This window comes from Leptopilina boulardi, unplaced genomic scaffold (assembly GCF_019393585.1).
Source record: "Leptopilina boulardi isolate dan_hultmark-lab unplaced genomic scaffold, ZJU_Lbou_2.1 LbouV2_229, whole genome shotgun sequence".
Lineage (NCBI taxonomy): Eukaryota > Metazoa > Arthropoda > Insecta > Hymenoptera > Figitidae > Leptopilina > Leptopilina boulardi.
The window spans coordinates 936,788-950,453 of NW_026137784.1; the positions used below are offsets into that span (position 1 = coordinate 936,788).

Genomic DNA, 13,666 nt, shown 5'->3' on the forward strand with positions numbered 1-13,666 from the left:
CATCTAATTTATAGGTCATCGACTTTCTCATATTTGTGTTTGTTATCAAAAGTTGGCAATTTTTTTTTTTTAAACGGAAAATAAAAATAAATACACTTTAGTTGTAGCTAATTATTTATAGTATTTAATAATTCTTTTTTAAAAAAAAAAAGATCTAAAAATTCCAATTTCAAATTGTGGACAATTTTCTGCCATTTTGAAAATTTATCCAATCAAAATTTAGAGGGACTTTATCATGAAAACGAGTCTTTAGGTTATTTTAATTTTTTTTTTTTTTTCATTGTAAATACGCCGCGACGCCGGTCTTGACGGTTCTTGGCTTCGGAATTTCTTTTTGGCGGGCAGAATCTATTCGACAGCAGATTAATAACTATCTTTAGAAGCTTGTAATCAAGAAATAGACAAATGGGTGATAAAGACGGAGGTAAATATCATTATTTAACAGTAATAATTTCAATATTACTAATCCAATAACTCGTGTATAATTTTATTCCACCACACGCGTCGTTTTTGCCATGATAATAAACAATGTTCTTTGTCCTTTAATTAATTCTTTTTTGCCATTTATTTTATTGATTAAGAGACCTTTTCAATATAGAAACATTAATTCTAAATGATAATTCAATTGATTTGAATTTAATATAAACTTTTATTTTGACTTTTTATTTCTCTCAATATTTCTAACCATGTTTCCATTTAAATTTGTTTGTTTTTATTTAATTTTTTTGTACATATAATTTTATATGTTTGAAAAGAAATGAAAATTTTTTTAAAATTATAAATATAATCATTTTTATGAATTTTGAAAATCAAGTAAAGATGGAAAAAATTTTGTAGAAACTTTTGACGACGCTGTCGAGGAACGTGTGATTAATGAAGAATATAAAATATGGAAAAAGAATACACCATTTTTGTACGATTTGGTGATGACCCATGCCCTTGAATGGCCATCATTAACTGCACAATGGTTACCTGATGTTACAAGACCTGAAGGTAAAGATTATTCTGTACATCGATTAATTCTTGGTACTCACACATCGGACGAACAAAATCATCTTCTTATTGCGAGTGTTCAATTACCAAATGAAGACGCTCAATTTGACGCCTCACATTATGATAATGAAAAAGGTGAATTTGGTGGTTTTGGATCGGTTAGTGGTAAAATTGAAATTGAAATTAAAATAAATCATGAGGGTGAAGTTAATAGAGCACGATATATGCCACAAAATCCATGCGTCATTGCAACTAAAACACCATCAAGTGATGTTCTTGTTTTTGATTATACAAAACATCCCAGCAAACCCGATCCAAATGGCGAATGTCATCCTGATCTTAGGTAAGAAAAAAAAAATTTTTTTTATTATAATTGCTATTTTTTTAAGAGGGTAGTCTGGTGTTAAGATGCCTTTTTTTGGGAGCTTATTTCAGGATTTTTTTTTATTATAAAATAAAATACACCAAATCTTTTTACTTCGTTTTATTCTAATCATGAAATGTTGAAAAAAATTATTTTTTACTAGATTTTGTTATTTATATTTAATATTAATGCAGGCCTCGGATTATACGACTTTTTCGACTATTTTCGACTTATTTTAATAAAATGCGACTATTTCGACTTTTTTTTTTTTACATTTTTTAAACAAATTTTTAAATAAAATATATTTTTTTAGTATAAAATTCAGATCTTCTTTTTTTTTAATTATTTAACAAATTTTTAACTAAAATTCTTCACTAAATTAATTATTTTTAATAATTTTAATGAAATTCATCACAAATTCAATTATTTCAAATTATTTTTCAATTAAAATTTTTATGAAATTTAACAATTGTTTATAATTTTCAAAAAAAATATCAAATAAAATTACCAAAAATTTTTAATTCAAAATCAAATAAAGTTCAATTATTTTCAAAAATTTCAATTTAAAATCAACTAAAATTCAATTATTATTCAAAATTTCAATTCAAAATCAATTGAAATTCAATAATTATCCAAAATTTCAATTCAAAATTAATTATTATCAAAATTTTCAATCAAAAATCAACTAAAATTAAATTATTATCCAAAATTTCAATTGAAATTCAATTATTTTCAAAAATTTGAATTTAAAAACTTCTAAAATTTTCTATCGAAAAATTTTTGAAATTTAATAATTTCTATTATAACTCTCCGGAAATTTAATTATTTTTTAACGATTTTTATAATATTCTTTAAAAATTCAATTTTCTGAAACCATTTTGCAATTAAAATTCAATTATTTTCAAAAATTTGTATTTAAAAGCTTCTAAACTTTAATTAATTCTAAAATTTTCCATCGAAAATTTAAAAAAAAATTTTTTTTTTTTTAATTTAAAAAATGTTATCTGAAATTATATTTGATAAATTATTTTTAGTTTTGTAAAATTTACTTATTGTCTGAAAATTAACAAAATCTTTTTAAATTCAATTATTTCTAAAAATTTCAACTTTAAATCCTTCCAAAAGTATTATTATTTAAAAAAAAAATTTGATTTAAAAATCTGTAAAATATTTTTGTTAAAATAAAAAAAAAAATCGACTTTTTTTAAGAATATAAATCGACTAAAACGACTTTTTTTGTGCCTTTAAGTCGATCCGAGGCCTGTTAATGTTTATAACAAAAAAAAAATGCTGGCGCAGGTGATTTACAAAAAATCTATCCGACCGATTGCTCCAATTTTTTTTTACAGTTTATTCTACACAAGCATTGATATAAACATTAATATTAAATATAAATAACAATGTCTAGTAAAAAATAAACGATTATAATTTTTTTTCAACACTTCATAAGGAGAATAAAACGAAGTAAAAAAGATTTGGTGTTTATTTTATTTTATAATAAAAATAAATTCTGAAATAAGCTTTTAAATAAAGGCCTAAACACCAGAATACCCCCTTAAATTATTAATTATTGATTTAGTTTTCTGCAATAGAAAAAATTTTAAAGGCAAAATAAATTTTTTTCTTATTTCAGTTATTGAAATTTAATTACTATTTTTGTTTTTCTTTTCTATTTTTGTCCTTGACAAATGTTTGTATTTAAATTTCCAGCAAAATTTAAATTTATCGAATAAAATGAAAATATTTGAAATTGTAAATATAAATACATTTTCTATTTGAAGATATTTAAATGTTTACAATTTTTTATTTTCATGATAAATTGATTTTCTAAATTGACTAAATTATATGACACTGAAGTTACCAACGTTGAATCGACGAAAAGAATTTTCTTTTTCCTAAGATTGAATATTTCTCTGCCTTAATTGAGGATTTTTAGTATTTAAAGATGTATTCGGGACCAAAATAAAGAAGTTTCAATTAAAAAAAATTGGTTCTTAGCCTTTAAACTAATCTGAAAACGAAAAATTCGTTCGTCGATTCGTCGAATCAACGTTGGTAACTTCAGCGTCATTAAATTATTGTAAATTTGATAATAATTTCTTTAAAATTAAAATTTTTGAATATATTTGAATTTAATTTGTGAAATTAAAAATATTTGTATAAATAATAATTAAAATTTTTTTTTTTTTAATAAATAGGTTGCGAGGACATCAAAAAGAAGGCTATGGACTCTCTTGGAATCCAAATCTTAATGGTTACTTATTGAGCGCATCTGACGATCATACAATTTGCTTATGGGACATTAATGCAACTCCAAAAGAAAATCGTGTTATTGATGCTAAAACTATTTTTACCGGACACACGGCTGTTGTTGAGGATGTTGCTTGGCATCTTTTACACGAATCTCTCTTTGGATCGGTTGCTGATGATCAAAAATTGATGATTTGGGACACAAGGTACTTTTTTTTTCTTTTTTTTTTTTTTTTAATTTTGAAAAGTAAATTAAAATTTTTTTTAATTTTCACAGATGCAACAATGTTAGTAAACCAAGTCACACAGTTGATGCGCACACAGCTGAAGTAAATTGTTTGAGTTTCAATCCATATTCAGAATTTATATTGGCAACTGGAAGCGCTGATAAAACAGTCGCATTGTGGGATTTGAGAAATTTAAAATTGAAATTACATTCATTTGAATCGCATAAGGATGAAATTTTCCAAGTTCAATGGTCGCCGCATAATGAAACCATTTTGGCGAGCAGTGGCACCGATAGACGTTTGCATGTCTGGGATCTTAGCAAGATTGGCGAGGAACAATCTAGCGAAGATGCTGAGGACGGTCCACCTGAATTACTCGTAAGTTTTCAAAATTAAAAAAAAAAAAAAATAAATAATAATTAAAATTCTTTCTCTTTTTGCAGTTTATTCATGGAGGACATACAGCGAAGATCAGTGACTTCTCCTGGAATCCAAACGAGCCATGGGTCATTTGCTCGGTCTCTGAGGATAACATAATGCAGGTATGGCAAATGGCTGAGAATATTTACAATGACGAAGAGCCAGATACGCCAGCCAGTGAACTTGAACCCGGTGCTTGATAGCTTTTTTCCGAGAGAGAAAAATTCATTTTCTGAATGTTGAATGCAAAAAGAAAAAGAAAAAAAAAGTGAGGTACCCTTTAAAAGAAACTCACTTTTTTTTTCTTTTCTTATCACGTTCCCTAGCTAGAATTTCAATTATTTCTTTTTGTTAAAAAATTTACACAAGAAAAAATTTTTTCTCTTTCAATAATGATTTTTTTTAATTTATATTTAAAAATGTGTTGAGTTCTTTCTTTCTTGTTTGACAATGTCTTGGCACGTAAAAATTATTTTATGTGTGTGCCGTGTTGATAAATTATTTACAAAAAAAAAAAAAAAAAACGGCCTCTAAATTTTTTTTCTTCTAGTTTTTATGAAAACGAATTTTCTTTTTTTAATCCACAGCCAATAAAAATTGTGATTGTCGAGTATAAAAATAAATGTCTTTTTAAATGTTTTTTTTTTTTTTTTTTTTTTCTACTGTAGATGTATAAGCCACTGGTATAGAAATCATTGAATGAAATTTGTAAAATTTTCGACATCGTCCGAATAAAATGTTTTTTTTTCCATAAATATTTGAATTTTCTTGAGTAAAAACCAAAAGAATAAAAATTATATAGATAGTGTAGATTTATTGATTAACGTACAATGTTTTTTTTTTTTTTCAAGGATGTTTATAAACTTACGAATAGAGTAAATATTTTATAATCTTTTTTTTTTCTAAGTTGACAAAATTCATAAATATTTTTTTTTAAGTGATTTTAGAATCGCAGTTTCGAGTTTTTTTTTAACAAATGTTCGCTTTTTTTTGTTAATTTTGGCACTTAGTTAATGTAGTAGAGGTAAAAGAAGTAAAAGCAGAAGAAAATTGTTCCCGTTTTTTTTTGGCTTTTTTCTTTTTTTTAAATAGTTGTGTTTGAAAGCTCGTTGTAAATATGAGCAAGCAACGAATCCGTCTCTGGACTTTTTAGGGAAATCATATCGTCACTATCGAGTGATGAAATTCTGAAAAAAGAGGAAAAAATATTGATGCAATTTTCTTTTTTTAAGGTATTTGTTTTTTTTTAAATTATCATTTACCAATATCTGCGCATTATTAAAACTTGATTCGACGATCGTGATCTATGCCTATGTCTGCTAAGCATGCAAAATAAAGACTTAATTTTGTAAAATGAAAATTTTAAAAAATTGAAAACACAAAATCCAAGTTTTTTTTTAATGTTGAAAAACGATTATTTTTTCATATTTATTTACCGTGTGCTTGAATTTGATCTCTTAATTCCATCAAGTAAATTTACAATCGATGGTGTGAGAGTTGGACGAAATATCTAAAAATTTAATTTTTTTTAAATAAAATGATGTATTTTTTTTTTAAATAACGAATAAATGAAAAATTTGATTCTCACTGTAACTGGAGCACTTCGCAATTCACGAAGGTCGATATTTCTGAAAAGATCGTGAACGATAAGCTCCTCAACACTCGGATATCGAGGTCCTTCAAACAAATGTTTCAAAAATCTACTCACCTAAAAATCAAATAGGAAATTAAAAAAAAAAAAACCAATTTTACATACTAAATTATTAATAAAAACGGAAAAGAAAAATACTTGTGGATATTTTTGAAGATCCGTGAAATGAACTGACGTGGGTTTAAATGAACATAATTCGTATCCTGTGCACATTTCAAAGAGCATGTGACCTGAAAAGAGAAAATTTTTTTTGAATAAAGAAGATTAATTTGAAGAAAAAGAAAAGGGGAAAAAAAGTTTTGCTGATATATATATATATACCAAAACAAATAGTATCCATGGAATTGTAATGCGCTAATCTTGAAGTGATTATTGTATGTGTACGACTTGTAAAACCAAGAAGTGTATTTTCTAAGCCAGCAAGACGCGCAACTCCATTTTGAACAACAACATTGCCAGAATGTAAATGAGTCACCGTTGGGAATCCACGTTCTTTTAAAAAGACAAGTGCCTCGAGGATTTGCCGACCCATTTGTTGAATTTGGGGTAAAGGAAGACCCTTGCCTCGAGCTGAATATTTTTGACCCCAATCCTCGTTCCAACAATTTCTCTCAATCTACAAAGAAAAAAAAAGACACTTTATCTCCATCTTTAATATTTACTTTCTGAATTTTAATATAGTTAAAAATTATTATATTAAAATTTAGTTAAATTACTTTTATAAATTTTTTAATTAATTACTTTTAAAAAAAATGTACTTTTGAATTCGAAATTTAAAAAAAGAAATATTTTTCTAATTAATAATTACTCCGTAAATTAGATCCTTGAGGCTTCCTTGATTAATTGGCTGTAAAAGAATTGCATAATTCATCCCTTCGTATTCAATGAATTCAAGATCCAATATTGGTGAGATATAGGGATGTTGAAGAACAAGAAAAAGATGATTAAGAATATCCTTAGTCGATGGTGTTATTTCTAGAGGACAATTTTTATTCAACGGTGTCAGTGTCAAAATTCGATCTGTTTTCAATGAAGTATCCCTCACGATAAACCAATGTTTGTCCATTCGAGAGCCTGATAGAAAATTAATTTCATTATATTTGAATTAGAAAAAATGATAATAAAAAGAAATTTTATTTTCCGACTTTTAATTTAGTAATAAAAAAACTTATTTATTAAAAATTTAGTTCTTTTTAATATTCACAATCTATTATTCAGAGAGGATTATTTTTGCTTCTTTAATCCGGGACAATGTCTCAATACATTTATAGACGTAGAATTCAATAAAATTGATTTTATATATAATACCAATATTGTTGAGCTGTTTTAATAAAAGATAGCGAGATGTTCCATGAATGTAAGTGGTGCAAATCGATAGGGCACGATCTCTGGATCGTTTTTCCATTTCCACATATTCTCCAACGTCATCACAACCGGAAGGTCCATTACCCAAGGCAGTGTATTGATGTTTTCCGTTTCTAATATTAAAATAATTAAATAATATTGATTTTATTAATTTAGTCGAATTTCAACATTGAAATTAAATATAAAAATACAAATTTTTTCCATTATTAGATAAAAAAAATAATTACATTTAAAATTAAATCAATTAAATTTTAATTTGTTTCGATTAAATAAATTTTTTTTTTAATTTCATATTTCATTTTGCTTGATTGCAGAAAAATGTTCTCAATTGAAAATTACATTACTATATTAACTACTCGAGGCGAAGAATTCTTTTCTCATGAGAGTGTTAAATCGGTCCTCGACCCGCAAAGCGGATTAAGTTCATGGAGAAAGAATTTCTTGAGTTCCTCTGCGAATTTTTTTTTTTCCGTTTTTCATATAGTCAACACTGACCTCCAACTCAAGAGGATTAATATTATAGCAAAGAAAAAATTTTATTTTCTTAAATAATATTTATATTTTTGAATAATTTGAAGAAAAAAAAAAAAAATTGGTAAAATTGAAATAATTATTTTTTACATTGAAGGAAACTAGAAAAATAATTTTAAAAAATCGATAATGAAACAAAATTACGATAAATGAAAAAAAATTTTCAATTTCTCATGATTAATGAAATATAATGAATTTGAGTGATATATAGTTTTAAAATAATCGATATATTATACGTTTTAAAGGTCCAGGTTAACACGACAGACACTTAAGAGAGACAATGAGAAAAGAAGACAATACACGATACTTGGGAGAGACAATGACGATATGAGTATAGAGAACTCCACATTATCTCGCGCAAGCTTGTTCTCAGTGAACAAATAATGAAAAAAAAATTACTAACTTCTCTTCTTTATGAAAAAAAACATTTTTCTAGCCCGAGGTTAATTTACGAATTTTACTCTGTTTTTAATTTAAGTTTCTCAGTTTAATTTTTGTTTCTCAATTTAAAATGCTTACAATTAGTTTTTTTTTTTTTTAAATTCATATTTCTTCTCCTTTATATCATTTAGATTTTAATTTCAAATTTAATAAAAAAAATTCATTTTTCATTTCAATTATATAATTAAAATGACAATTTTCGAATATTATAGATTTTGAATTACAATTTTTTTTTTATTAAACTTTTTTTTGATAATTATAATTAAAATTAAATATTTTTTAAAAATTGTATTTTGTATTGTTTTTACCTGACTTCATTTTCTCGACATCCACGGGCAGGTGAAACGCGATTAAATAAAATTTTCGCAAGACTATCAATTTTATTGGTGAGTGGATAATTTTTTTCATCCTCACTATCATCTTCCTCAATACTTGCACTTCGTCCACGTTGTAAAACATTTCTGGCAGTTAACATTGCTCCCGAATCCAATTCAATTGCACTTTGTGTTCTTCGTCCGACATTTCTTCGTTTTTTTCTTGTTCCCGGTCTCTCTTGACAAAATCTATCATGACCAGTGACTTCAGTTTCTCTATGATATTCATAATCATCTTTATGTTTACCAAAATTTTGATACAAATTGAACATTTTTTCTTATTATTATTATTATTATTTATTAAAATCGTTGCGACTGGATGGAATTTTCTTGGTCCCAAAAATTAAAAAAAAACTGAAACACAATTAATAAATTTCAAAAAAAAGTAAACTTGGAAGTTAATTTTTTTTTAAATTTCAAAAATTGTTTAAATAAACAATTCCTTTTTTTTAGATATTTTTAATTAAAAGGAAATAACATTTTTTTCCGAGTTCAAAAACTGAAAGTTATTTTAAAAAATTATAATTTACATATTATTATTAATAATAAATTGCAATTTTTTATTTAAATTCAAAATTACGTAAATAAAAAAAAGCAATAATTTTCTTTTGTACAAGAAATTAATTTAAAAAAATTGTTCTAATAATAAAATTTCAAAGTAAATTTAAAAAAAAGAGTGTTACCTGAATTAGAAATCTGCATGAAGTTTTTTTTTTAATTATTGTCTTGTTGAAAATTGGCAGATATACAACATCCTGGCGTTTATTTATTGCAAGGACTCTCGATTGGCTTCAAAAAAAATTTTTTTTTTTAAAAGCAGACAGCGATAAATTGAAAAGTGAACAATTTTGCAGGCAGTGAACCCTCATGAGGGTGGAAGTGCACTGGTCGCCGGAATGCGTGTGCGGGGTTGCATCCCCAATACCCGGCGTGACATAGATTCGCGAAAGGTAGATATAGTGGTTTGGTGGCTGCGCTGTGACCGGGACACTAACATCACCCGCAATTATATATGTATATAATAAAGTTGTGTATTATAACTTCATTTCATAACTATAAACGTCCCGTCTGAAGGGAGTTAAGTGCCGACGGGGTCATTAAAATATCATTAACAATCATGAATTATTAAAAATAAAAGAAAAATTTTATTAAACATTTTTTTTTCTCTCGGCCTTTTTTTTATAAATCAAAAAACAAAAAATGTTTGATAAAAATCAAGATTTATTTTAATAAATAATAATTGAAAAATAATTAAAAATTAATTTCAATGACTTTTATTCCCTGATATTTACTCATTATTTTGCGCTTGAATAATTTATTGTGTAATGAACGTGAATAATTTGTTCTCACAGGGTTTTTTTTTTAATTTTCTTTTTTAATAGCTAATTAAAAGCCATCAGCGTCTAAAATTATCAATTCGGTTTTAATTTTCAAAAGTTAATAACCGGAAATAAATTCTCACCGATACATGTCAATGTCTATAGCGAATTTATCGACAACCTCTATTAAATGAAAATGACGTTATAACACTCGCAAATCGATTAGTCTCATAGTCTAAAAGGTGAAAAATCCTTTTTTTTCTTAATTACAGAATATTAATTTTTTTTTATTCATCATTTTATTATGAAAAAATAGTATATAAAATTTGTATTTTATCTTTTTTAATCGAAAAATATTTCTTTTATTGACGAACTAAGAGAAGAAAAAAAAAACTTATAGTGAGCTTCGTTGTTACGTAAGAATTAGAGAAAAGAAAAATATTTTATAAGTAAACAAAAAAAACGTATTTGTACTATGAAATCCCTGACCCCAAAGCTGAACTTGGAGACCACATTCGGTCCTAATCTTTTTGCTTTACAGTTTTATGGCTGCATTCAGGGACAATTTTAACAATTTCAAAACTCACTTATTCTTATGCTAATTGGCTCTTAATATAATCATATTTTTTTTTCTTGACCGATATAACAAAACGAAACATCATAAATAACTTTCGAACAAGAACATTTTTTTATGATAGAAAAATAAACGGAACTTAAAAAAGAATTCCGCAAAAAAAAAGAAATTAAAAGAACTTCAACCCATAAAATCGCGAATATTATGTTGAATATTTTTAAGTTGAGACGTCCATTCTTCAACGGGTTTATTTCTGTAAATCTATTCAAGAAAAAACAAAAATCAATTTTCTAATGCTTAAATTAAAAAATAATTTCAATTTTTGAATTTTAATTTACTAATTTTGAATAAAAAATTTAGATCTATATTTTTATAGAATTTTCAATAAAGGATTAAATTTGTTTTTTAAGTAAATTTAAAATAAAAATTTTTTTCTTAAATTGAGAATTTCATGATAAAATATAAATATTTTTAACTTTTGAAAACGATAATAAAAATTGAAAATATTCTCTCACCCTTGATACAAATTGAAGAACTTCTAATTTATCCAATTCATGCTCAGCTCGAGATCCCCATTCATATTGAAATTTTTCCGGTTCACTATTTTCAACTTTTGAGCGTGTTAAGTAACGTTGTTTAATAAAATCCTGGAATTAATAAACAAAAATCAATGTTTACATGAAAAAATTAAAATTATATAAAAATTTAGTTTTTATTCACTGTAAATATTTCTTACCACAGTTATTAACTGATTTATATCACCAAAATAATTGTGTCTAAAATTATCTCCATCCACAATAGCCAACTTCCGTAGAAAATTGAACAAATTATCTATAAGAAAATATTTTATTCATTTGTTTGATTTGAAAACATTTTTTTTTTAATATGTGATTTAATTTAAATTAAGATTTTCAAAAGAAAATTCTATAATAATAATAATTATTCAAAACCAGACCTTCAGTAGAAACGGTATCGTTCATAAAAATGTGAGACAAACATATGAACAAAAGAACCATTTGATTTTTTTCCATTGGAAAAGTCACATGATAATCATTATTGGAAATTTCGTTAATCAAAATATATTTTCCATTATCAATTTCTACTAAATTATATCCAAAAACCTGTTTAAAAAAATAAGTTATTATTTTATTATATATGGGGCATTCTATTTTAAAATTATACCCCTAGTAAACAATTGACAATATAAGACATTTTTTAAATAATTATTTCTCCCATTTAATTAAATCAAATTACTTTTGCAATGAGTGGTTTCGAAAGAGAAATTTCTAAACTTTACAATTGTAAAAAAATTTTTTCAAAAAAACATTTAAATAGTATAAAAAATTTAGTTTGAAGGTTAAACTTGTAAATATCTCAAAACACGTTGTCTCCGATTTTGACAAAATCTATGTCAAAAGAAAGCTTAAATATTCTATTTTTTATTTCCGTAAAGTTTATAATGGACATTTTCGAGAATTTCCAGAAATTAATTAAAATTCTCAGACATTTCGGAGGTTAAAAAGGATTGAAATTTGTATGAATGGAGAACCATTTCTTTAAGAGCGGATTTTGTTTTTTAAATTTAATTTCCATTAACCTTACATTATTACATCACTTGACATTAGAGAAAAAAAATATTGTAAACAATAAATATATTGATCTTTAGCTATTTGCAATTAAAAATTTTTCAAATTTAAAAAAATTATTAAGATTAAAATTGAAGTTTTAAAATTTATTTATTTAAAAATTTCGTAAAAACAAATGCCGCTGTATTTGAATAGAGGTTCTCTATTCATGCAAATTTCAACCCTTTTTAACCTTTGAAACGTCTGAGAATTTTAATTAATTTCTCGAAATCCTCGAAAATGTCCATTATAAACTTTACGGAAATAAAAAATAGAATATTTAAGCTTTCTTTTGACACAGATTTTGTCAAAATCGGAGACAACGTGTTTTGAGATATTTATAAGTTTAACCTTCAAACTAAATTTTTTATGCTAATTAAACGTTTTTTTAAAAAATTTTTTTTACAATAATAAAGTTTAGAAATTTCTCTTTCGAAACCACTCATTGCAAAAGTAATTTGATTTAATTAAATGGGAGAAATAATTATTTAAAAAATGTCTTATATTGTCAATTGTTTACTAGGGGTATAATTTTAAAATAGAATGCCCCATATATAAATATAGATATTTTTAAATAATAAATTTTTGTTAATTAAAAAAAAAAAAAAAGGAATACCTTTCGAAAAGTTCTTCTTGCAAAATCCATAACAGTACGATAATGCTTTGAATTATTCAAAACATTCTTTTGAATATTCTGTCTGAGAATTGGATGTCGACTACGATCGGTAACAAGAATATATCTAACAACATGACCCATTAAACGATTAAGTTCATCATCAGGAAGAACAGTTTGGGTTCTTTGTGTACTCATTGAAACATCATCATCGTCATCAACAACAAATTGTGTATTATTTTCAATTTGTGATTTTCTTTTCCCTTGTGATCTTTGACTCTGTGACATTGTGCTATTATTATCTTTTTTTTTTCTTCGATTTTGTGTTTGAGAACGATAACGAACTGAACCTTCATCGTCGTTGTCACTGTTACTGTCACTTTCAACTATACGATGCTTAATTGATCTTCGTGACATTTTTATTTTCTTTTTAATATAAACAAATTAACCGCAAATCTATAAATATGCATATAAACAGAAAAAAAGATTTAAATTTTTTAAATTTCTTTACAGCAAATTTCAAAATTTTAGAAAAAAAAATTATTACAATTATCCTTTAAAAAATAAAAGTAACTAATCAATAAAAGTATCAAAACTTTAAGAAATATTTTCTTAAATTTTTAAATAGACAATTTGCAAGCGCCAGAAAAAAATGAGGTTATGTTTGCTGTAAATGTTTCAATTTGTTTTATTGAAATTTGCTGAAAAAAATAAATGATATATAATATCAAATTAACTAACCTGTAAATTGGCACTTTCGTGTAATAAATATTTCATGTACTTGTTTAACACTGATAAATGACAATTTTTAAAAACTGATTTACAATTTTTCCGGTATTTTTCCGTTTGTTTATCAATTGACAAATAATTCCTAAGGGCTGCCAACCACGGAGCAGTATAGCCAACTTTCTTCTCTAGT

The 13,666-nt window shown here is 25.2% G+C and overlaps 3 protein-coding genes across 6 annotated transcripts; 1 reads left to right on the forward strand and 2 right to left on the reverse strand.

Moving 5' to 3' along the window:
- The first annotated feature begins 275 nt into the window (after positions 1-275).
- Positions 276-5,009, forward strand: LOC127280179 (chromatin assembly factor 1 p55 subunit). Its single transcript, XM_051303060.1, has 5 exons — positions 276-424; positions 838-1,336; positions 3,556-3,813; positions 3,885-4,212; positions 4,278-5,009. The coding sequence occupies exons 1-5, from the start codon at positions 406-408 to the stop codon at positions 4,452-4,454; spliced, it is 1,281 nt and encodes a 426-aa protein (XP_051159017.1). The 5' UTR covers positions 276-405; the 3' UTR covers positions 4,455-5,009.
- Positions 4,749-9,817, reverse strand: LOC127280177 (slowpoke-binding protein). Of its 4 annotated transcripts, none has more exons than XM_051303055.1 (10): positions 9,300-9,812; positions 8,551-8,970; positions 7,214-7,383; positions 6,714-6,979; positions 6,227-6,521; positions 6,044-6,135; positions 5,843-5,962; positions 5,691-5,764; positions 5,517-5,570; positions 4,749-5,441 (listed from the first exon to the last, which is right to left on the reverse strand). In XM_051303055.1, coding segments are annotated over exons 2-10 (1,410 nt in total). In that variant the 5' UTR covers positions 8,889-8,970; positions 9,300-9,812; the 3' UTR covers positions 4,749-5,440. The 4 variants fall into 4 exon arrangements, with proteins under 4 accessions (XP_051159012.1, XP_051159011.1, XP_051159010.1 ...); XM_051303054.1 differs by having other exon boundaries at positions 5,517-5,573; positions 9,300-9,810; XM_051303053.1 differs by lacking the exon at positions 5,517-5,570 and having other exon boundaries at positions 9,300-9,817.
- Positions 9,818-10,215: 398 nt separating this feature from the next.
- LOC127280187 (melanoma-associated antigen D2-like) lies at positions 10,216-13,647 on the reverse strand. Its single transcript, XM_051303069.1, has 6 exons — positions 13,489-13,647; positions 12,751-13,203; positions 11,465-11,630; positions 11,246-11,340; positions 11,025-11,156; positions 10,216-10,770 (listed from the first exon to the last, which is right to left on the reverse strand). Exons 2-6 carry the CDS (start codon positions 13,162-13,164, stop codon positions 10,690-10,692), a joined length of 888 nt encoding a protein of 295 aa, XP_051159026.1. The 5' UTR covers positions 13,165-13,203; positions 13,489-13,647; the 3' UTR covers positions 10,216-10,689.
- Between the last annotated feature and the right edge of the window lie 19 nt (positions 13,648-13,666).